This window comes from Coregonus clupeaformis, unplaced genomic scaffold (assembly GCF_020615455.1).
Source record: "Coregonus clupeaformis isolate EN_2021a unplaced genomic scaffold, ASM2061545v1 scaf0578, whole genome shotgun sequence".
Classification (NCBI taxonomy): Eukaryota; Metazoa; Chordata; class Actinopteri; order Salmoniformes; family Salmonidae; genus Coregonus; species Coregonus clupeaformis.
Genome location: NW_025534033.1, coordinates 26,179 through 49,336, shown reverse-complemented (window position 1 = coordinate 49,336; position 23,158 = coordinate 26,179). Strand labels below are relative to the sequence as shown.

Genomic DNA, 23,158 nt, shown 5'->3' with positions numbered 1-23,158 from the left:
TGGCTTGGTGCGGGGAGCAGGAACGGGCCGGACCGGGCTGACGATGTGCACCACAGGCTTGGTGCGGGGAGCAGGAACGGGCCGGGCCGACGAAGCGCACCACTGGCTTGGTGCGGGGAGCAGGAACGGGCCGGGCCGGGCTGACGACGTGCACCATAGGCTTGGTGCGGGGAGCAGGAACATGCCGGGCCGGGCTGGCAACGCGCACCATTGGCTTGGTGCGAGGGGCAGGAACAGGCCGGGCCGGGCTGGCGACGTGCACCATTGGCTTGGTGCGAGGGGCAGGAACAGGCCGGGCCGGGCCGGGCTGGCGACGCGCACCATTGGCTTGGTGCGAGGGGCAGGAACAGGCCGGGCCGGGCTGGCGACGCGCACCATTGGCTTGGTGCGAGGGGCAGGAACAGGCCGGACCGGGCTGGCGACGCGCACCATAGGCTTGGTGCGAGGGGCAGGAACAGGCCGGACCGGGCTGGCGACGCGCATCACAGGCTTGGTGCGAGGGACAGGAACAGGCCGGACCGCACTGGGAACCCACACCACTGGCCTTATACGGGGATCAGGAACGGGCCGGACCGGACTGGCAACACACTTCAGTACCTCTCGCCGTGCCTCTACACTTTCCCTCCCTCTAATCACCAATGGCTCCCGTAACCCGGTGGCCTTCTCTCCTCGTCCACAAACTCGCCCCTTATCTGCCTCCAGCAGCCCCGTCGTCCATGCCATGTGCCCCCCCCCTAAAAATGTATTGGGGTTGCCTCTCGCCTGTCCGACGACGACACTGTTGGCGCCGTACCTCCTCTCTCGCCAAGGCTTTAACCTTTGCCCATGGTCCTCTGCCCTCGAACATGTCCTCCCAGGACCACCATTGGCCCACCTGGGCCATCGCCAACTTCTCCATCTCCTTACCCGGCGTTAGCTCCGAAACACGCTGCTTGGTCCAGTATAGGTGGAATCTTCTGTCACGATCGTCGAAAGGATTGGACCAATGCGCAGCGTGAAATGCGAACATACTTTATTATTATATTCACCACACGAACAAAACAACAAAACGATACGTGAAGTCCTTGGTAACAAAACACAAACCATACACGGAACAAGATCCCACAATACACTGTGCCAAATAGGCTGCCAAAGTATGGTTCCCAATCAGAGACAACAAGCAACAGCTGATTCACGTTGGCTCTGATTGAGAACCACCCCGGCCAACATAGAAACACATGAACTAGAAACTGAAACAATGAACACAAAACATAGACTCTACACACCCTGGCTCAACATAAAAGAGTCCCTAGAGCCAGGGCGTGACACTAGCGATGGCAATCATGTTAACATATTTCTAACTGTTCTAAAATATGTTATTGGGTTTAAAACAATCAACACTGAAACTTTCAGATGAAGTTTGTGAGTCAATTAAACATGTTCAATAGCTTTCATTAGCATATTCTCTCACTTCCATGAGTTTAAGACAAGGGTTTAGCTATCTTGGAATTCCAAGAAGAAATCAAAGAACTTTATTTTCAAGAATCTAATTTCTTCTTAATTTTTTGCTTAAGGAGAAACATAAGAAGTAACATGATAACATTTCCAAGAACCTTTTTGAGGAATAGCAACTTTTCTTAATTTTCTTCATAAGTCCATAGTTAAGGAAGAAATTGCAATTAAGAAGGAATTTCTTCTTAAGAAGGTTTTGTGAATCCAAGCCCAGGTGTTTTCTTGTGTTTGGTAATTTAAATCCAATCTGGGTTCATTAGAAACAGTGGAAAGGAATGAGGAAATGACACCAGGCTCTCTTCTTTAGTACAGTATATACTGTATGTTTGTGTTGTGCTCTGCTGAACGAGGCATCTCTCTGACATGTGTCCTGTTGTCTCCTCCGTGTCCCCAGGGAGCAGTAAGCGGTAACGGGTGGACTTATCGGTCATCAACGAGGCCAGGAACATGGTGTCTGACCTGCTGATGGACTCGTCCCTGTCGCCCCACACTGTCTCTTCCCTGCGCAGCGTCAGCAGCCTTATGGGGACCTTCTCTGGCTCCTGTCGGCCCAGGGTCAACCCCTTCACCCCCTTCCCAGGTTTCTACTCTTGTACCGAGGTGGAGGACCCTGCAGAGAGGAGCGACAGGAAGCCCCTGAAGGTAGGCCCTCCAGCAGCCTTCTGAATGTGTTACTAGCAGGTCATAACTAACACACAGACAGAAGCCTGCTGAGACTAGCAGGCCAACACATTATCCACTAACACATTATCCACTAACACATTATCCACTTATACATGGTATCTTATCCTCATAATGAATGTTCCTCTTCTATGTGTTCACCAGTGTTATGTAGACATCGTTTTTTTGTTTTTAGTTGAACCTGCTCTACTCTATGTAGCCTGGCAGTGTGCTGAATATAAACTCAGCAAAAAAAGAAACGTCCTCTCACTGTCAACTGCGTTTATTTTCAGCAAACTTAACATGTGTAAATATTTGTATGAACATAACAAGATTCAACAACTGAGACATAAACTGAACAAGTTCCACAGACATGTGACTAACAGAAATGGAATAATGTGTCCCTGAACAAAGGGAGGGTCAAAATCAAAAGTAACAGTCAGAATCTGGTGTGGCCACCAGCTGCATTAAGTACTGCAGTGCATCTCCTCCTCATGGTCTGCACCAGATTTGCCAGTTCTTGCTGTGAGATGTTACCCCACTCTACCACCAAGGCACCTGCAAGTTCCCGTACATTTCTGGGTGGAATGGCCCTAGCCCTCACCCTCTGATCCAATAGGTCCCAGACGTGCTCAATGGGATTGAGATCCGGGCTCTTCGCTGGCAATGGCAGAAAGCTGACATTCCTGTCTTGCAGGAAATCACGCACAGAATGAGCAGTATGGCTGGTGGCATTGTCATGCTGGAGGGTCATGTCAGGATGAGCCTGTAGGAGGGGTACCACATGAGGGAGGAGGATGTCTTCCCTGTAACGCACAGCGTTGAGATTGCCTGCAATGACAACAAGCTCAGTTCGATGACGGTGTGACACACCACCCCAGACCGTGACGGACTCTCCACCTCCAAATCGATCCCACTCCAGAGTACAGGCCTCGGCGTAACGCTCATTCCTTCGACGATAAACGCGAATCCAACCATCACCCCTGGTGAGATAAAACCGCGACTCGTCAGTGAAGAGCACTTTTTGCCAGTCTTGTCTGGTCCAGCGACGGTGGGTTTGTGCCCATAGGCGACGTTGTTGCCGGTGATGTCTGGTGAGGACCTGCCTTACAACAGGCCTACAAGCCCTCAGTCCAGCCTCTCTCAGCCTATTGCGGACAGTCTGAGCACTGATGGAGGGATTGTGCATTCCTGGTGTAACTCGGGCAGTTGTTGTTGCCATCCTGTACCTGTCCCGCAGGTGTGATGTTCGGATGTACCGATCCTGTGCAGGTGTTGTTACACGTGGTCTGCCACTGCGAGGACGATCAGCTCTCCGTCCTGTCTCCGTGTAGCGCTGTCTTAGGACATTGCAATTTATTGCCCTGGCCACATCTGCAGTCCTCATGCCTCCTTGCAGCATGCCTAAGGCACGTTCACGCAGATGAGCAGGGACCCTGGGCATCTTTCTTTTGGTGTTTTTCAGAGTCAGTAGAAAGGCCTCTTTAGTGTCCTAAGTTTTCATAACTGTGACCTTAATTGCCTACCGTCTGTAAGCTGTTAGTGTCTTAACGACCTTTCCACAGGTGCATGTTCATTAATTGTTTATGGTTAATTGAACAAGCATGGGAAACAGTGTTTAAACCCTTTACAATGAAGATCTGTGAAGTTATTTTATTTTCTGTGATCTTTTATCTTTGAAAGACAGGGTCCTGAAAAAGGGACCTTTCTTTTTTTGCTGAGTTTCCATCTGCCTGTGACTGTGCTGTAGCATCATTGACCAAAATGTAATAATGTCTCCCTCCTCCCCTCCACACACCCAGGGTCTTAGCAGCAGGAACAGCCTGCCCACCCCCCAACTCCGCCGGGGCTCCACCTCCTCCCCTCTCCCCCCTCTGGAGTCGGCCTCCTCCCGCTGGGAACGCAACAACGGCAAGAGACCGGGACCCCACCCTGACCTCAATATGACCAGGTACGATCACCATCAGGTGGGACTTCAGAGTTCAGACACCCCCTGACCTCAGTGCCACCAGGTTAAAGACATGCCCCGGTAGTTTTATAAACCTCACGGTTTTGGCTAAGTGTGTCAATGTGCGGTTCATACATGCATATATGAGCAGAATTACTGTCTTTCCTCAATTAGCCACGAAATCCCTAATTTGAAAGCGACTGTTTTTTTTGGAAGCTGTGTGGCGCCATTTTCCCTACATTTACCCCCACGTGGGCCAACCCCCTAGCAATTCGAGTTTCAGCCAAAGAGCGTCAGCCCCTCACCATTTGAGTGACAGCTAGCAAGACGCACACACAGTAGAGAGAGAGAGCAATGACGTGGTGCACAAATCTGTACATTTACGAGGTAGCACGTAATTTTCGGGGACCATTTTTTGCTTGTGGGCACTACTTTCAGAACTGCTGGCTAAAAAGTATACAAAAGTACCAGAGAATATCTTTAAAGGTCAGGGCATTTTCAACATGGCACACTCCCCATCTTTACCCTGACATGAACAAACAGGCCCTCCCTCAGCAACACATTCTTTGTTACCATCAGTCTTTGATTAATCTCCCTGCAGATGTAATTCTCCTTTATATCCACTGGGAGGCAGTAGTGATCAAGATCTGTAAGCTGATTGCCTAACAGATAATGACCATAACATTCCTTCATTCTCTTTGTTCCAAAAATGTTTAGATGACTCACTTGATATTTTAGTGATCTTTGATCTTTTAGGGATCTTTGTCTTCTGGAAGGATACATTTTCAACATTGATTTTCATTGTCTTACTTTGAGCATCAAATGAGTTACTGTATGCTATGTAACATTTCTCTAAGCAGTTCATCTTTAGACATAAGAGCGGGTGTGAAAAAGTTCATCTTTATAATGGTGTACATTGAATATGAAAGCATTTTAACTGATGTTGTCTCATTAATTCAAGCAGTAAGTGCCATGTTTTGTGTGTGTGTTCCAGCCCGGGGTCTCTGTCCAATGGGCCCAATGCTAACCTGTTGACCATCCCTAAGCAGAGGTCTTCCTCTGTGACCCTGACCTACCATGCCGGGCCCAGGAGAGCAGGTGAGACCATGTGGATTTACTATACACGCAAGTCTGATTTACTGTGTGGAAGTGAAATGTGTTTTTATGTTGTTTGACTATCTCTCTCTCTCTCTCTCTCTCTTACTTTCTCTCTCTCTCCTATCTCTCTCTCTCTCTCTCTCTCTCTCTCTCTCTCTCTCTCTCTCTCTCTCTCTCTCTCTCTCTCTCTCTCTCTCTCTCTCTCTCTCTCTCTCTCTCTCTCTCTCCCTCTCTCTCTCTCCAGGTGCGTCACCCAGCCTGAGTCCTGTCACCTCCATAAGCCACTGTCCACCGGGGGGAGGTCCATCCTCCCAGGTCACGCGCCCCCCGGTGGAGTTCCCTGACACGGCTGACTTCCTCACCAAGCCCAGCGTCAACCTGCACAAGCCCCTGGGCTACATCCTCAGCTCCCCTGACTTCCAGGGGCCCTACCGCAGCCCCGCGGCCCTGTGCACCAGGTAGGGCAATCTACTACCCTCTTCCCCTACCCCCTCCATTATATCCTACTGTTGTAGAGCCAGTTCTGCTGTAGAGTTGCATTTCACCATGTATATTGATGATGTTGGTGGCTGTGTTTGTCCCCCTGCTCACGCGGTAGCTGTGGTCGTCAGATGCTGAAGAACATGCCCAGTATGGAGGCGGGGGAGGGACACCTGCCGTTCACTGGTCATGCTGAGGCCCAGCGCAGACGCTCAGGTATGACACCTGCTGGAATGTAGCCTCACTCTCGCAACACAAACTCACCAGCATCATTAACTGGAATGGAAGTATGTTGTACAGACACATAGGCTGCACAGTGTTTTTGTGCACACACCCATGACTTAGCTTACTGTTTCCACTCTCAAAAGATTGAAAACCTGCTGTATCAGAGAGTCAATTCATTAGAATAATGCTTCATACCTAAATGTTAAACCAGTTGTCAACTCACTGTGATGTGCAATGTGTCTCCTCCACAGCAGGTGAGGGGTCAGAGTTCATGGGGGAGGCACTGATCAGGGAGGAGAGTGTGGAGGCCGAGTCGACGGGGGACAGGAGTCCAGATGCAGGGAGCCGGGGCCAGACAGACGAGGAGGAGCAGAGCCCCACCACAGAGCAGCAGACTCAGGAAACAGCGGTACGCAGCACTAATGCTACAGTATGCTAAGAGGGCATTCCCACGCAGAGCTAACGGAGGAGTATGAATTATGTACGTTTTGAGAGCATATTGATAGTGCGTTGTTTAGCACAACCTCATGCAACCTGACACGCCTCCCCTCCGCTACTCCAGCGCGCCTTCCCCATTGAAATACATTGAGTTGGCTCTGTCATTTTACTCTGTGTTGCTCAGTGTGAATGCACCCTACTGCTAGGCTAACGTCACAGAGCTGCAGACTTAAGAAACAGAGGTAGGCTACACTAACATTAGACTAACGTAAAATAACAGTAGCTTTGAAGGGATATGTCAGTATTAACACCTTACAGCGTTCGTTAGCCTTCCTGTGTGTAGCATTGCTGCCGCTGCACTATCCCAACCAGGAGACTCCCTCTGAGTGAGATAACACAATCAGGCCAACACATGTAACAGAGTAGCTAGCTATAGTATGTGTCCTCTAGTTAGTTCTGGGAATACGGCAAAGGTTTTCCTCAGACACTCATTGGGTGCATGTCTTTCAGTCTGTTGTGATGTAGCTAACAGCCGTGTAAACCCAGTGTGATGGGGGTAGTGTTGATCTGGCTCTGTCCTGGAATGCCCCCTCTGTTTACTTGGGCTGTGCTCTCACTTTCTTTATTGGACAAACCAAGCCTTGTTAAATCAAGCCAGCTGTTAAGACAACTGAGTAGGGTTCATCTGAGGATTCTGTGGGGTAATTCTAAAGTGAATCATTCAAAAGCAACGCACACATAGTCAGTCTGGAGCCTGCTTTCATCCCCATATCAGAGGAATGAGATTCATAAGATTTGCGATGTGGTGTTTTGGATAGTCTGGTTGTCTACGGGCCTGTGTGTGTGTGTGTGTGTGTGTGTGTTTGTGTGTGTGTGTGTGTGTTAATGTGCCTGTGTGTGTTAATGTGTTGTGTCTGTGTGTTTTAATGTGTGTCTGTGTGTGTGTTAATGTACAGTACCAGTCAAAAGTTTGGCCACACCTGCTCATTCAAGGGTTTTTCTTTATTTTTACTATTTTCTACATTGTAGAATAATAGTGAAGACATCAAAACTATGAAATAACACATAAGGAATCATGTAGTAACCAAAAAAGTGTTAAACAAATCAAAATATATTTTATATTAGAGATTCTTCAAAGTAGCCACCTTTTGCCTTGATGACAGCTTTGCACACTCTTGGCATTCTCTCAACCAGCTTCATGAGGTAGTTACCTGGAATGCATTTAAATTAACAGGTGTGCCTTGTTAAAAGTTAATTTGTGGAATTTCTTTCCTTCTTAATGCATTTGAGCCAATCAGTTGTGTTGTGACAAGGTAGGGGTGGTATACAGAAGATAGCCCTATTTGGTAAAAGACCAAGTCCATATTATGGCAAGAACAGCTCAAATAAGCAAAGAGAAATGACAGTCCATCATTACTTTAAGACATGAAGGTCAATCAATCTGGAAAAATTTCAAGAACTTTGAAAGTTTCTTCAAGTGCAGTCGCAAAAACCATCAAGCGTTATGATGAAACTGTCTCTCACGAGAACCACCCAAGGAAAGCAATACCCAGAGTTACCTCTGCTGCAGAGGATAAGTTCATTAGAGTTACCAGCCTCAGAAATTGCAGCCCAAATAAATGCTTCACAACATCAACTGTTCAGAGGAGACTGCGTGAATCAGGCCTTCATGGTCGAATTGCTGCAAAGAAACCACTACTAAAGCACACCAATAAGAAGAAGAGACTTGCTTGAGCCAAGAAACACGAGCAATGGACATTAGACCGGTGGAAATCTGTGCTTTGGTCTGTAGTCCAAATTTGAGATTTTTGGTTCCAACCGCTGTGTCTTTGTGAGACGCAGTGTAGGTGAACGGATGATCTCTGCATGTGTAGTTCCCACCATGAAGCATGGAGGAGGAGGTGTGATGGTGTGGGGGTGCTTTGCTGGTGACACTATCTGTGATTTATTTAGAATTCAAGGCACACTTAACCAGCATGGCTACCACAGCATTCTGCAGCGATACGCCATCCCATCTGGTTTGGGCTTAGTGGGACTATCATTTGTTTTCCTCCAGGATGTGTAAGGGCTATTTGACCAAGAAGGAGAGTGATGGAGTGCTGCATCAGATGAGCTGGCCTCCACAATCCCCCGACCTCAACCAAATTGAGATGGTTTGGGATGAGTCGAACCACAGAGTGAAGGAAAAGCAGCCAACAAGTGCTCAGCAACTCATTCAAGACTGTTGGAAAAACATTCCAGGTGAAGCTGGTTGAGAGAATGCCAAGAGTGTGCAAAGCTGTCATCAAGGCAAAGGGTGGCTATTTTGAAGAATCGAAAATATAAAATAAATTTAGATTTTTTAAACACTTTTTGGGTTACTAAATGATTCCATATGTGTTATTTCATAGTTTTGATGCCTTCACTAGGTAGAAAATAGTAAAAATAAAGAATAACCCTTGAATGAATAGGTGTGGCCAAATGTTTGACTGGTACTGTATGTGTTTTAATGAGTGTGTGTTTTAATGTTTGTGTGTGTGTGTGTGTGTGTGTGTGTGTGTGTGTGGTGTCTGCCTGCATGCCTGCCTGCATGTGTGTTCATCTAAACGTATGTGTGTCTTAAAAATGTGTGTGTGTGTGTGTGTTTAAAATGTGTGTGTGCTGTGGTCCTCTCCTGCCTGTAGGGTGAGTTCAGACTAGACCCCCTGCTGGAGAACCACGATGAACTCATGGAGAAGATCAACAGTTGGAACTTCCAGATCTTTGACCTGATGGACAGAACAGGAGGGAAGACAGGAAGAATACTCAGCTACGTCAGTACAACCACATACCAACCATATAGCAACCATCTATCTGTCATTACTCCATGATCTGTTACATCTATTCATATTTGAATAAGCAACACCTGGGTTGTATCCCAAATGGCACCCTATTCCCTATATAGTGCACTAATTTTGATCAGGGCCCACAGGCCCAAAAGTAGTTTTGTGATGCAGCCATTGAATGTATTTATTTGGAGAAACTCACTTGACTGATTGTTTGAATGTTGAAAACAGTATGATCCCCATTACTGATATTTGACTGAATGATGTCCCGAATGCTCATAGTGTTCTTGGTGATTTCTCTATGTGCTGTTTTGAGTACACTGTGTTCTCCCAGTGTCTCACTGTCTGTCTCTGAGGGGAAAGACTTGGTTAATGTGTATTGTTTTGATTTGGGTTTTAAATTAACATAGGTGTTTTATTTGTTGTCTTTCTCCCAGGTGACCTACACTCTGTTCCAGGACACTTGTCTGTTTGAGATGTTTAAGATCCCTGTGAGGGAGTTCATGTCCTACTTCTGTGCTCTGGAGAACGGCTATAGGGATATTCCCTGTGAGTATAGTGCTGCCTATGCTTTCTTCAGTCCAGGCACAAAGCCCATATTAACACTTGGTGTATTGTCTACTCAGATGTAGAAATGATCAGACCTGGGTCAAATACATGAAGGTATGGGCCTCCCGAGTGGCGCAGCAGTCGAAGACACTGCATCGTGACGCTTGAGGAGTCACTACAGACCCGGGTTCGATCCCAGGCTGTGTCACAACCGGCCGTGACCGGGAGTCCCATAGGGCAGCACACAATTGGCCCAGCGTTGTCCGGGTTAGGGGAGGGTTTGGCCAGGGGGGCTTTTCTTGGCTCATCGCGCTCTAGCGATTCCTTGTGGCGGGCCGGGCGCCTGCAGGCTGACTTCGGTCGTCAGTTGAATGGTGTTTCCTCCGATGCATTGGTGCGGCTGGCTTCTGGGTTAAGCGGGCGGGTGTTACGGAGCACGGTTTGGCGGGTCATGTTTCGGAGGACGCATGGCTCGACCTTCGCCTCTCCCGAGCCCGTTGGGGTGTTGGTGCAATGAGACAAGATCGTAGTTGGATATGACGAAAAAGGGGGGTAAAAAAATTAACAAAATAAAAAATAAACATTAAAGTATGAGAAGTGCGCTTAATGTAGCTTAATTACGCTAGTTTAGACTATTCCAGCTAAATCATGCCCAGTTCAAGTATTATTTGAAATTATTTAACCCAGGTCTAGAAACTAACCATAGGGTTGTCAAGAAGTAGAAATGAATCCCCATAATAGGCCTACAGTACCTGACAGTTCACTACATACGGCATGACATGCAGACATGCACCATCATATGTAATAGTAGCTTCTACCTCATGTACATGTGGTGAGTGTGAAGTATTACTGTGACTGATGTGTGATGTCCTGTGTGAATCTCTGCCTGTACTCAGATCATAACCGGGTCCATGCCACTGATGTGCTCCATGCTGTCTGGTACCTGACCACCCGGCCTGTCCCAGGGTTCCAGCAGATCCACAACGAGCATGTGACAGGAAGTGACACTGGTAGCACTATTTCTGTTCCCTTTATTTCATTTAGCCTCAGTAGGTATAGTTCTGGACTTCCCCAAGCCCTCATTTATTTCCATAAAATAACACAATATGCCACATATTTATTAACATAATTAGTGTGCTTGCTGAAGGCAAGACCACTCTAGATTTCTTACTCGTATTAGTGTGGTTGCTGAAGGCAAGACCACTCTAGATTTTCATACATACAGTGAGGGGAAAAAACTATTTGATCCCCTGCTGATTTTGTACGTTTGCCCACTGACAAAGAAATGATCAGTCTATAATTTTAATGGTAGGTTTATTTGAACAGTGAGAGACAGAATAACAACAAAAAAATCCAGAAAAATGCATGTCAAAAATGTTATAAATTGATTTGCATTTTAATGAGGGAAATAAGTATTTGACCCCCTCTCAATCAGAAAGATTTCTGGCTCCCAGGTGTCTTTTATACAGGTAACGAGCTGAGATTAGGAGCACACTCTTAAAGGGAGTGCTCCTAATCTCAGCTTGTTAGCTGTATAAAAGACACCTGTCCACAGAAGCAATCAATCAATCAGATTCCAAACTCTCCACCATGGCCAAGACCAAAGAGCTCTCCAAGGATGTCAGGGACAAGATTGTAGACCTACACAAGGCTGGAATGGGCTACAAGACCATCGCCAAGCAGCTTGGTGAGAAGGTGACAACAGTTGGTGCGATTATTCGCAAATGGAAGAAACACAAAAGAACTGTCGATCTCCCTCGGCTTGGGGCTCCATGCAAGATCTCACCTCGTGGAGTTGCAATGATCATGAGAACGGTGAGGAATCAGCCCAGAACTACACGGGAGGATCTTGTCAATGATCTCAAGGCAACTGGGACCATAGTCACCAAGAAAACAATTGGTAACACACTGAAATCCTGCAGCGCCCGCAAGGTCCCCCTGCTCAAGAAAGCACATATACAGGCCCGTCTGAAGTTTGCCAATGAACATCTGAATGATTCAGAGGAGAACTGGTTGAAAGTGTTGTGGTCAGATGAGACCAAAATCGAGCTCTTTGGCATCAACTCAACTCGCCGTGTTTGGAGGAGGAGGAATGCTGCCCCACCGTCAAACATGGAGGTGGAAACATTATGCTTTGGGGGTGTTTTTCTGCTAAGGGGACAGGACAACTTCACCGCATCAAAGGGACGATGGACGGGGCCATGTACCGTCAAATCTTGGGTGAGAACCTCCTTCCCTCAGCCAGGGCATTGAACATGGGTCGTGGATGGGTATTCCAGCATGACAATGACCCAAAACACACGGCCAAGGCAACAAAGGAGTGGCTCAAGAAGAGCACATTAAGATCCTGGAGTGGCCTAGCCAGTCTCCAGACCTTAATCCCATAGAAAATCTGTGGAGAGACGAAACCTTAATGACTTGGAGAAGATCTGCAAAGAGGAGTGGGACAAAATCCCTCCTGAGATGTGTGCAAACCTGGTGGCCAACTACAAGAAACGTCTGACCTCTGTGATTGCCAACAAGGGTTTTGCCACCAAGTACTAAGTCATGTTTTGCAGAGGGGTCAAATACTTATTTCCCTCATTAAAATGCAAATCAATTAATAAAATTTTTGACATGCGTTTTTCTGGATTTCTTTGTTGTTATTCTGTCTTTCACTGTTCAAATAAACCTACCATTAAAATTATAGACTGATCATTTCTTTGTCAGTGGGCAAACGTACAAAATCAGCAGGGGATCAAATACTTTTTTCCCTCACTGTACTTCTTATTATTAGTGTGCTTGCTGAAGGCAAGACCTTTCTAGATTTCTCACATACTTATTATTATTAGTGTGCTTACTGAAGGCAAGACTGTTCTAGATTTCACACATACTTCTTATTATTAGTGTGCTTGCTGAAGGCAAGACCGCTCCATATTTCTTACATACTCTTATTATTTGTTTTCTTCCGCCCGCTCTAGAGCTAAAACGATTGAAGCTTTTTAACATGAAACCAACTTCCAAATGTGCAGACTGCCCCAACTTAGATTGCTTGACAAAATGTTTCTTATGTCATTTATAATTTTTGAACTACAACAATATTTAAAATGATCTCCAATGTATTTCAATGGCAAGAATTCTAGACCTATCTCCTCTTTCACCGTTTAAGCTATCAATGCTAAACCAATGTTGAAATGTTCAGACTGACCCTACTTAGATTTTATACAGATTTTTTATACGATTTATACTTTTTTTATTATAACAAATTCATCTACAAGACCAACTTTAAAATGTTCAGACTTCAAATTCTTTAAAACCTTTATAAACTAAAAACCATTTTCATTTGCATAGATTTACATAACATGGATTCATTGCCAACCATAAGAAGTGGTAGACATTTTAAATGCTACTGCTTTTTAACCATTTCAACCACAAACATTAAAACAACTTAAACATTTTCCAAGCAAAATTAATTAACATGGGGTTTGAATGATAACCATAGAAATACAGTGGTAGCAAAATTAAGTTACATTCAGGCTATCCTAACTTAAAATGCTCTAACACACCTTCATAAACTATTTTAATGTATAATAAATTAGCATAACACTTAATGGATTCAATTTCAACCATGAGAACACAGTGGTAGTCATTTGCAATGCTACTTCTCTTTAACCCAGGGGTGTCAAACTCATTTTAGCTCAGGGGCCACATGGAGGAAAATCTATTCCCAAGTTGGCCGGACCGGAAAAATCATGGTATATATAACTTAAAAACAACAACTTCAGATTGTTTTCTTTGTTTTAATACGATCAACATACAACATAAAGCTGGAGCCTGAGGACAGTGTGTCCAAAATAGTACGAGCACAACATCACTATTAATCATAAAACACGTCAAGTTTATTTGAAAATTCTAAAGAAAAAGAACACACAAACACACTGCCTCAGTGATTAACAGAACTGTTTCACAGATCACAGAACTATATCAGGGTGTCATTTCTCAGGCAGAAATGTAGATAAAAATAATGAAATCCTGTTCCCCAAACAAGTGCAAGAACCACAGAGTCAAGAATAGGTTAAATATACAAATAAAATAAAATAAATTAAAAACAATAGCACATCAACATAAAAACATATAAACATAAATCTGAAAGCGTTGCTCAAACTCCCGTAACAGTCCAGTTATTTTATCTTTGAACCGCTTCATGTCTGCCACATGTTGGGTCGCGCACACATTTTTTCAGACAGGGGAAGTGAGCTGCATCACCACCGGCAAGTTGCGTCTCCCACAATGACAGCTTCAACTTGAAAGAACGTATGCTGTCATAATACTGCGTGACAACCAGCTGTTTGTTCAAGTTATTCAGGTGCTCTGTAACATCCACCATAAATGCAAGGTCCGGCATCCATTCTGCGGAATGAAATTCTAACACTGGTTTGCCCTTTTCTTCCATGAACTGTTCAATTTCTTCTCGTAAATCAAAGAAACGCCTCAGCACAGCACCTCGGCTTAACCATCTTACCTCAGTGTGGTATGGCAGGCCATAGATGTGGTCTTTCTCTCTGAGAAGGCTGTCAAACTGACGGTGATTCAGGCTTCTGGATCGGATGAAATTAACAGTTTGGATGACCACCTTCATGACGTTATCCATCTTTAATGACTTGCAACACAAAGCCTCCTGGTGCAAAATACAGTGAAAAGTAAAAAAATCACGTCCTCCATTTGCAGATTGCACTTTCTCTCTGAACTTTGTCACAACGCCTGCTTTTTTCCCCGATCATTGAGGGCGCACCATCTGTAGCCAGGCTGACAGCGCGGGACCAGTCCACTCCGACCCTGTCCAGCGCGCCGACGAGTGCGGTAAAAATATCAGCTGCTGTCGTTGTATCTGTCATCGGCACCAACTGCACGAACTCCTCGGTGACGGTCAATGTGTCATCAACTCCGCGGATGAAAAAATGGCCAGTTGTGCAACATCTGTAATGTCCGTGCTTTCATCAATTGCAACCGAAAACGCAATAAATGACTTTACTTTTTGCTTCAACTGGCTGTCCAAATCCACTGAAAGATCGGAAATCCTGTCTGCAACTGTGTTTCTTGTCAGGCTGATATTTGCAAAAGCCTGCTGCTTTTCAGGGCACACAATCTCCGCTGCCTTCATCATGCATGTTTTTACAAATTCACCCTCACTAAATGGTTTTGAAGCCACTGCGATTTCATTAGCAATGAGGTAGCTAGCTTTCACTGCAGCGTCACTGATGTCTCGGCTGTGAGTAAACACAGACTGCTGTTTCTTCAGACCCGCCAATTGGGGCAATGAGGGTGCCAAAGACATATTGGGGCAATGAGGGTGCCAAAGCACATAATGTTAAAAGTAGAAGCCGTAATAAATATCGCGGGCAAAACAAAGTAGCTCATTGGCTGCACGTGCTTGACCTACTTGCTCTGCCCCGGTATAAACAGTTTGCTTGCTTAACACAATTGCTATTGCGCCATCCAGTGGACTCAATTGGAACAGCAGTTTATTTTATTGAAAAATTGCAGCGCATTTTTATACTTAAATTTTTTTTTTTTTTTTTAAATCATCTCGCGGGCCGGATTAAACCCGTTTGCGGGCCTGATCCGGCCCGCGGGCCGTATGTTTGACACCCCTGCTTTAACCATTTCAGCTACATACATTAAAACAACTTCAAAACGTTATAAACTATAACAATTCAAATTAGCATAAATTGGCATTTAATAACCCACCAATAATACTAGTAACTCTTGAACTGTTCAACCTAGAGACACCAAACCAACTTTCACATGTTCATGGTAGGCTATTCTATCAACCAATCATTCAATTCTCCCATCTAGCTACTTTTTCTACTTTAACCAGTAGTATTAGTATTGTAGTCACTATAACTACTCTAACTTATTTCACAACCATAAATACTTTAAGACATGCTAGCAAGCACACATGTTCTTTAGGAAATGTACTTTTCTAGTTCTATGATAGCCTCTTGATGTACCAGTGTAGGCATTCCTGTAGTGTGTGGCCTTTTCTCGGCAGACACCAGATGGTTTAGTTTAAAATGCCAGGATCCCCAGTCCCGTCCCTGCTAATTATATTTTATGTACTGCTTCCTTGATCCATCGGAAATTATTTAAGGCTTGCTTGCTGACCGATCCTTCAGTAGCTGCCAGAGGAGCAGCTGCCTTCTGATAAAGAGAGGGGGATGGAAGGGTGGAGAAACAGAGAGGAAGAGAGAGGGGGGAGATGGGGTGGTGAGCAAGCCTCTGTCGTGATAGAGATCTGTCTGTGCTGAGCTCAGCGTGTTTAGGGCTTATTTTGGGCCTTTTCATTTTTCTAATGGAGTGCAGTAGTCTGAGTCACTGGGCCACCAGCTTAACCTGCCTGTACACTTCCTACTCTACAAACTAGTTCCCTGTTTTCACTTTATAATACAGTCAAGTCTTCTCCAGTAAACTCCAGTTATGATGTAGTGTCAGTGTGAGGTCCCAGTATGTCGTAGCTGAAAGCAGCTGTCTGTGTCTTCTCTCTAGATTCAGACAGTGGGATCTCGCCGGGTCGGGTATCATACGCCTCCTCCAAGAGCTCGTCCATCTCTGACGACAGCTACGGCTGCCTGGCATGGAACATCCCTGCTCTGGAACTCATGGCACTATATGTAGCAGCTGCAATGCATGACTATGACCACCCTGGTCGCACAAACGCCTTCCTCGTAGCCACTAACGCAGCTCAGGTAAGTCTTATTATCCCCAAAGCCACTGCTCTACCATCTCAGCTAGCTAACCCACACCTGTTCAACAGTAAAACCTGTATCAGGAAGAGAAAGTTCAACCTATCCTGTCACTTCAGTAAGTTCCCATTTGTGTTCCCACATGCTGTTAAGTCCTACGAAAGGGGAAGTGTTTTGTTTGTGTCACAGACGGCATTCATTTGGTCCCTGTGACTCATAGATGAGATGTTTATTGGCCTAAAGGCTTCTACATAGGCAGGTTCTAATCAGTCTTGGCTCTCATGGTAAAAGTAATGAAGATAGGGACTGGTATAATATTACACTTAGTTCACATGTCAGGGAAAGGTTCCCACAAATCCTGAGAATTCTGCGAATTCCTTTTCTTGCTGCAACATAATGGCAAAGGTTGGCAAACAAACTATACCACTGTATAAATAGTGTTTTGCAGTGTCATGACCGATTATAGCACTGTGCATACTGTCTGGGTTGTGTAAATGTCCCAGGAAAAGGATTTCCTGAAAAGAGAGTCAACCCTGACATATTGACTAACAGTATGTTGACAGTCAGTCAATCACCCACCTGTCCACCATTTCTAGACTGGCTGCATTATTTAGTCTGAAGCACACTGACCCCAATTCCTCTCACCTGCTCACCCCTCCTTCTTTTACCATTCTCTTCTTCAACCTCCTCTTTCCCATTTTACCCTCTCCTTTCTTCTTCTTGTTCTCTGACCCCACCCGCATTCCTCTCCACTCAACCCACCCCTCTCCTCTACACACTCTCTTCTTCCCTCATCCACCTATCCTCTCCTTCTCCTCTACCTCTGTCACATCCCTCTGTTCACCAGGCTGTGTTGTATAATGACCGTTCTGTCCTGGAGAACCACCACGCTGCGTCGGCCTGGAGCCTCTACCTGTCCCGGCCAGAGTTCAACTTCCTGGCCAACCTGGACCACGTGGAGTTCAAACGCTTTCGCTTCCTGGTCATTGAGGCCATCCTCGCCACAGACCTGAAGAAGCACTTTGACTTCCTTGCCGAGTTCAATTCAAAGGTTTGAGATGATGATGACGAACCTCACATTCTCAGAAAATCTGTTGCCATTCTGTTGATACTTAGTTTTTGTTTTTCCTGTCATTTTGATACTGGCAAAGGCAATAACAATAAGTCTTATCTAAATGGCTAATAGAGTTGATACTTAAAAGAACACGCTGCATTTATATTAGAAATGAGGAGCCTGGCAGTCATAATCACTGTGTGAATGTTTGTGTTGCTATATATAGGTGAATGATGTGAACAGTCCAGGAATCGACTGGACTAATGAGAATGACCGGCTGCTGGTGTGCCAAGTCTGCATTAAGCTGGCAGACATCAACGGGCCGGCCAAAGGGCGTGATCTGCACCTCAAGTGGACAGAAGGCATTGTCAATGAGTTTTATGAGCAGGTATGGAACCCCTCCACACAGCATGGCCCAAATGTCAGGTTAGCAATGTAATGTAATGCCATGCCATCCTGTTATACAGTATCACATACAGTGAGGGAAAAAAGTATTTGATCCCCTGCTGATTTTGTAAGTTTGCCCACTGACAAAGACATGATCAGTCTATAATTTTAATGGTAGGTTTATTTGAACAGTGAGAGACAGAATAACAACAAAAAAATCCAGAAAAATGCATGTGAAAAATGTTATAAATTGATTTGCATTTTAATGAGGGAAATAAATATTTGACCCCTCTGCAAAACATGATTTAGTACTTTGTGGCAAAACCCTTGTTGGCAATCACAGAAGTCAGACGTTTCTTGTAGTTGGCCACCAGGTTTGCACACATCTCAGGAGGGATTTTGTCCCACTCCTCTTTGCAGATCTTCTCAGAGTCATTAAGGTTTCGAGCCTGACGTTTGGCAACTCGAACCTTCAGCTCCCTCCACAGATTTTCTATGGGATTAAGGTATGGAGACTGTCTAGGCCACTCCAGGACCTTAATGTGCTTCTTCTTGAGCCACTCCTTTGTTGCCTTGGCCGTATGTTTTGGGTCATTGTCATGCTGGAATACCCATCCACGACCCATTTTCAATGCCCTGGCTGAGGGAAGGAGGTTCTCACCCAAGATTTGACGGTACATGGCGCCGTCCATCGTACCTTTGATGCGGTGAAGTTGTCCTGTCCCCTTAGCAGAAAAACACCCCAAAGCATAATGTTTCCACCTCCATGTTTGACGGTGGGGATGGTGTTCTTGGGGTCATAGGCAGCATTCCTCCTCCTCCAAACACGGCGAGTTGAGTTGATGCCAAAGAGCTCGATTTTGGTCTCATCTGACCACAACGCTTTCACCCAGTTCTCCTCTGAATCATTCAGATGTTCATTGGCAAACTTCAGACGACCCTGTATATGTGCTTTCTTGAGCAGGTGGACCTTGCGGGCGCTGCAAGATTTCAGTCCTTCATGGCGTAGTGTGTTACCAATTGTTTTCTTGGTGACTATGGTCCCAGCTGCCTTGAGATCATTGACAAGATCCTCCCGTGTAGTTCTGGGCTGATTCCTCAACGTTCTCATGATCATTGCAACTCCACGAGGTGAGATCTTGCATGGAGCCCCAGGCCGAGGGAGATTGACAGTTCTTTTGTGTTTCTTCCATTTGCGAATAATCGCACCAACTGTTGTCACCTTCTCACCAAGCTGCTTGGTGATGGTCTTGTAGCCCATTCCAGCCTTGTGTTGGTCTACAATCTTGTCCCTGATATCCTTGGAGAGCTCTTTGGTCTTGGCCATGGTGGAGAGTTTGGAATCTGATTGATTTATTGCTTCTGTGGACAGGTGTCTTTTATACAGGCAACAAGCTGAGATTAGGAGCACTCCCTTTAAGAGTGTGCTCCTAATCTCAGTTCGTTACCTGTATAAAAGACACCTGGGAGCCAGAAATCTTTCTGATTGAGAGGGGGTCAAATACTTATTTCCCTCATTAAAATGCAAATCAATTTATAACATTTTTGACATGCATTTTTCTGGATTTTTTTGTTTATTATTCTGTCTCTCACTGTTCAAATAAACCTACCATTAAAATTATAGACTGATCATTTCTTTGTCAGTGGGCAAACGTACAAAATCAGCAGGGGATCAAATACTTTTTTCCCTCACTGTAGCCTACCCAGAACTGTTGCTTCACATATCACATTGCCCAGTGTTTCCCAACCATGGTCCTCGAGTATGCCGAACAGTACACATTGTTGTAGTAGGCCTGGACAAACACCTCATTCAACTCATTGAGGGCTTGATGATTAGTTGACAAGTTGAATCAGGTGTGCTTGTCCAGGGTTCCAATAAAAATGTGTACTGTTGGGGGTAATGGAGGACCAGGGTTGGGGAACACTGACATAGCCTACCCAGAACTGTTGCTTCATTTTCTGCTGTCTCTTACTGCTAGAATCAACATTTAGGATGTGAAGTTAAATTAGATTAATGAATAAAAAAATATTCATTGACAAATTATTGAAAATGTTTGTCTGCCTGTCTATCATCTACAGGGGGATGAGGAGGCCACTTTGGGATTACCCATCAGCCCCTTCATGGACCGCTCCTCTCCCCAGCTGGCCAAGCTGCAGGAGTCCTTCATCACACACATCGTGGGGCCGCTCTGCAACTCGTACGACGCCGCTGGTCTGCTCCCTGGCTACTGGATCGACGAGGAGCGCTCTGAGGATGAGGATGAGGAAGAGCAGGCAGAGGACACAGAGACTGATGAAGACGAGTTGGAGGAGGAGCTCGAACCAAGTAAGACATGTCATTTTTCACGCTTCTATCATTCTGAGTTGATATATGATTTATGAATTAATACATTTATCGTTTTAACATTGAGCATTTAACATTTCCATCAAGAGCAGGACGTTTATTTGATTGTTGCTATTGCGACTAAAAAGCTATGGGATGTTAAATCCTTTTTTGTGTGTTGTCCCATGCAGAAAGGAGAAAGGGCCGGCGTCGGCTGTTCTGCAACATCATGCAGCACCTGACGGAGAACCACAAGGTGTGGAAGAAGACCATCGAGGAGGAGGAGAAGAGCAAGGAGAAGCAGCAGGCCAACAGCCTGCCTCCCAGCCTGCCCCCTTCACCCTCTGACGACCAGATCCAAGTCATTCAGGAGGAGGAGGAAGGAGAGGAGCGCCAGTAGCAGGAGGAAGAGGAAGAGGAGGAGGAGGAGGGACAGAGCCAGGATGCTCGGGAAGGGCGGAACAGTGAAGGAGAAAGTCCTTCAACTCCTCCCTCTTACACACACACACACAAATAAAAACATTTGTACACACACACACAACACATACGTACACACACAAACTATAGACATATACACAAACACATACACATACAGGATGACCCTTCTGGATCTCCACACGTTGAAATTGTCACTGTGCCGACACTCAGACGCTAATGCAGTCATGTTGTTTTGAAAAAAAGGCCTTACTACTGTGAGGGGATCCTTGCTGCAATGGTGGGAGCCCCACTCCTATGCACTTTCACCCCATGGAGAGTAGACCAAGAACAAACACCAGAGCTGAGGACACTGGTGTGGAGAGGAAGAGAGGAAAGGGTCTGGATGTGCCCTCCATGGTGATCTGGCTGTAACGCTGCCTTGAACGCAGAGCACTTAACTCTTCCTTAGGTACTAAAACAAATCCTATTATTTACAATAGAAGGAGAAGAAAAAACACCTTGACGTGGTTGACATCCGTTACCAAAGCGAACAGTTCAAACGTGGAAAGACAAGAGACTGAGACTATTTCAGGCTCACTGTCAGGAATATTCTAGATCTATATATCAAATGTGCCTGTCTGAACCTTTACTGAGTCCCCTGGTCCAGACCCTAGGTTGGTCTGTGCAGTCCTCTCCCCTTGCTGGCGACACGAAACACTGTATCACTGACTCAGTCACAGAGACATTATGGAAATGCTGACTGAAAATGAGCATTATACCTGCATCGTTTCTGATGCCTTTTATTCATGTGTACCACCTGCCTTTTATGTTTCATTCTTTTTTTTGTTGGTTTAATTTAGTTGGTGTGAGCGTGTGTATGTGTGTGTTTTCTTCAGGAACGCTTGGTCGCCAATCATTGAAATGTTCTCGGAGATGAGATGTTCTCTGTTGTTCCAATGAAGGGATGTTTTTTCCTTTTGATGATATCTATTTTTTCACGGTTACTCAGGATTCTCGTGAAGTTGAATCATTATTTTGCAAGAATTTAAGTCATTGACTTTAAAACACGCTTTTCAATCAAAGATAATTCAATCTCGGTGATTGAAATAGTTTTTAATCTTTGTATGAACAACTTGAAAAACAAACACATTCAAGCAATTGAACTGCTCCTCTGTGATAGAGCAAAGTATGTCCTGTGTTTCTGTCAAACTCCGCTGCCCCGCTGGCGGCGCCGTTTGCTTGACCTTCTAAAGACCTCACTGTAGAATTGGGATCCTTGATTGTCAGTTGACTGCAAAAGACCTGTTTGCAGCAAGGCAACATTTTGTACAGTAAAATCCCATGATTATTCATGTACCAGTATAGGTAAAGGTGTTTTTGAGTGCATTGCTGTTGGCATTGTTTTTACACATACTCAGTCTAGCTAACCTCTTCATTTCATTTCAGTCATTCTACAGACACTGATGTTTTGACAAAAACTATAGATCTTTGCCAAACCCACAACCAGGCCAGTGTGTAAAGGAGTTAAGTGATCCAGGGTTTCACTTTGTTTTTGTTTTTATATTGTCTTATTCTCTATACCATAAGGCGGTTTAATACTAATAGTTCTATATTTTTGTCTGTAAGAACTCTAGGCATTCCACTAGAAAAAAAATACCTGCAAGCCGAGCTCACTTATCACCCTATCAAGTCATTTTCTCTGGAGAAGAAAGTTCTCAAGTAGGCAGTGTAAATCAAGCTAGTATATTTAAAGACAAAAAATATATATAAATGTGCACATTTTACTACCAAACAAGTGTTTAGCCTCTGCACAAAAAAGAATATCTGCATATAAATATACTGTATAAATATATTCTATTTTTTAATTAATCAACAGAATGCATCTGTTTTCTACACACAGCTGACATATATTGTACATTGAGACCCTATAATTATCATCCTGTTTCCAGAGTTTTTATCTAATACTACAGCTGTGGGGTTTGGTGTTTTTATTTTGGGTTCAGTGTCTCCCTGCTCCTCATTATAACCACTTTCTCTCTCTTGGTAATCTCTATTAACTCTGTGTTGTCTACTCAGTCCACCCATCCACCCAACCAGTGCCAAACTGACCCTGCTCACTGCCCACTGCTCAGCCTCTGGGCACTCATACACTGGGCTTGAACCCTGGGTTTGTTATGGTTGGCCCCAGAGGACTCTTTGAGCTCCATGTCCCCCAGCAGGCTCAAAGTGATGCCGGTGCGGCCCAGCCCAGGTGTTGTGGAAAGGAGAGCTCACGACTCCTAGCCATGGCCCTTCAGACCTTTCGGATGAGCGACACCGTGTCTCTTACTTAAGTTCTGATGGCGAATTGTGATGCCTCTACAACCCCCAGCCACCTCCCCCCACATTTTATGGCTCATTATGTTGTAAAAGTTTGTTTGTTGGCTTCTCACTGTGCAGTCTCACGAACCACAGTGTCCTCTAATGTTCTTGTCATAAAAGAATCTATGAATGGCTGTTATCCTTGTGTAACATTGAGATATGTACACTACCAGTCAGAAGTTTGGACACACCTACTCATTC

General features: G+C 45.1%; 2 protein-coding genes across 2 annotated transcripts in view; both read left to right on the top strand.

The window, feature by feature from the left end:
- LOC123485125 (cGMP-inhibited 3',5'-cyclic phosphodiesterase B-like) overlaps positions 1–1,906 on the top strand; it is a gene marked incomplete at its 3' end in the record, with an annotated part of 80,371 nt that extends 78,465 nt beyond the window's left edge. Inside the window, exon 3 of the mRNA XM_045216009.1 lies at positions 1,886–1,906. Coding sequence (XP_045071944.1) covers positions 1,886–1,906 — 21 coding nt within the window. The remainder of the gene's footprint in view (positions 1–1,885) is intronic.
- Positions 1,907–1,909: 3 nt separating this feature from the next.
- On the top strand, positions 1,910–21,319 carry LOC121582910 (cGMP-inhibited 3',5'-cyclic phosphodiesterase B). Its single transcript, XM_041899066.2, has 14 exons — positions 1,910–2,133; positions 3,954–4,102; positions 5,094–5,197; positions 5,442–5,655; positions 5,796–5,893; positions 6,154–6,311; positions 9,004–9,132; positions 9,582–9,693; positions 10,590–10,703; positions 16,219–16,418; positions 17,263–17,466; positions 17,696–17,857; positions 19,936–20,182; positions 20,371–21,319. The coding sequence occupies exons 1-14, from the start codon at positions 1,939–1,941 to the stop codon at positions 20,577–20,579; spliced, it is 2,295 nt and encodes a 764-aa protein (XP_041755000.2). The 5' UTR covers positions 1,910–1,938; the 3' UTR covers positions 20,580–21,319.
- Positions 21,320–23,158: the final 1,839 nt, after the last annotated feature.

Coding starts and splice junctions, on each gene's coding strand:
- LOC121582910 (XM_041899066.2), top strand. CDS start 1,939: ATGGTGTCTGACCTGCTGATGGACTCGTCCCTGTCGCCCCACACTGTC. Junction 4,103..5,093: donor CCTGACCTCAATATGACCAG/GTACGATCACCA, acceptor TGTGTGTTCCAG/CCCGGGGTCTCTGTCCAATG. Junction 17,467..17,695: donor TTGCCGAGTTCAATTCAAAG/GTTTGAGATGAT, acceptor TGCTATATATAG/GTGAATGATGTGAACAGTCC.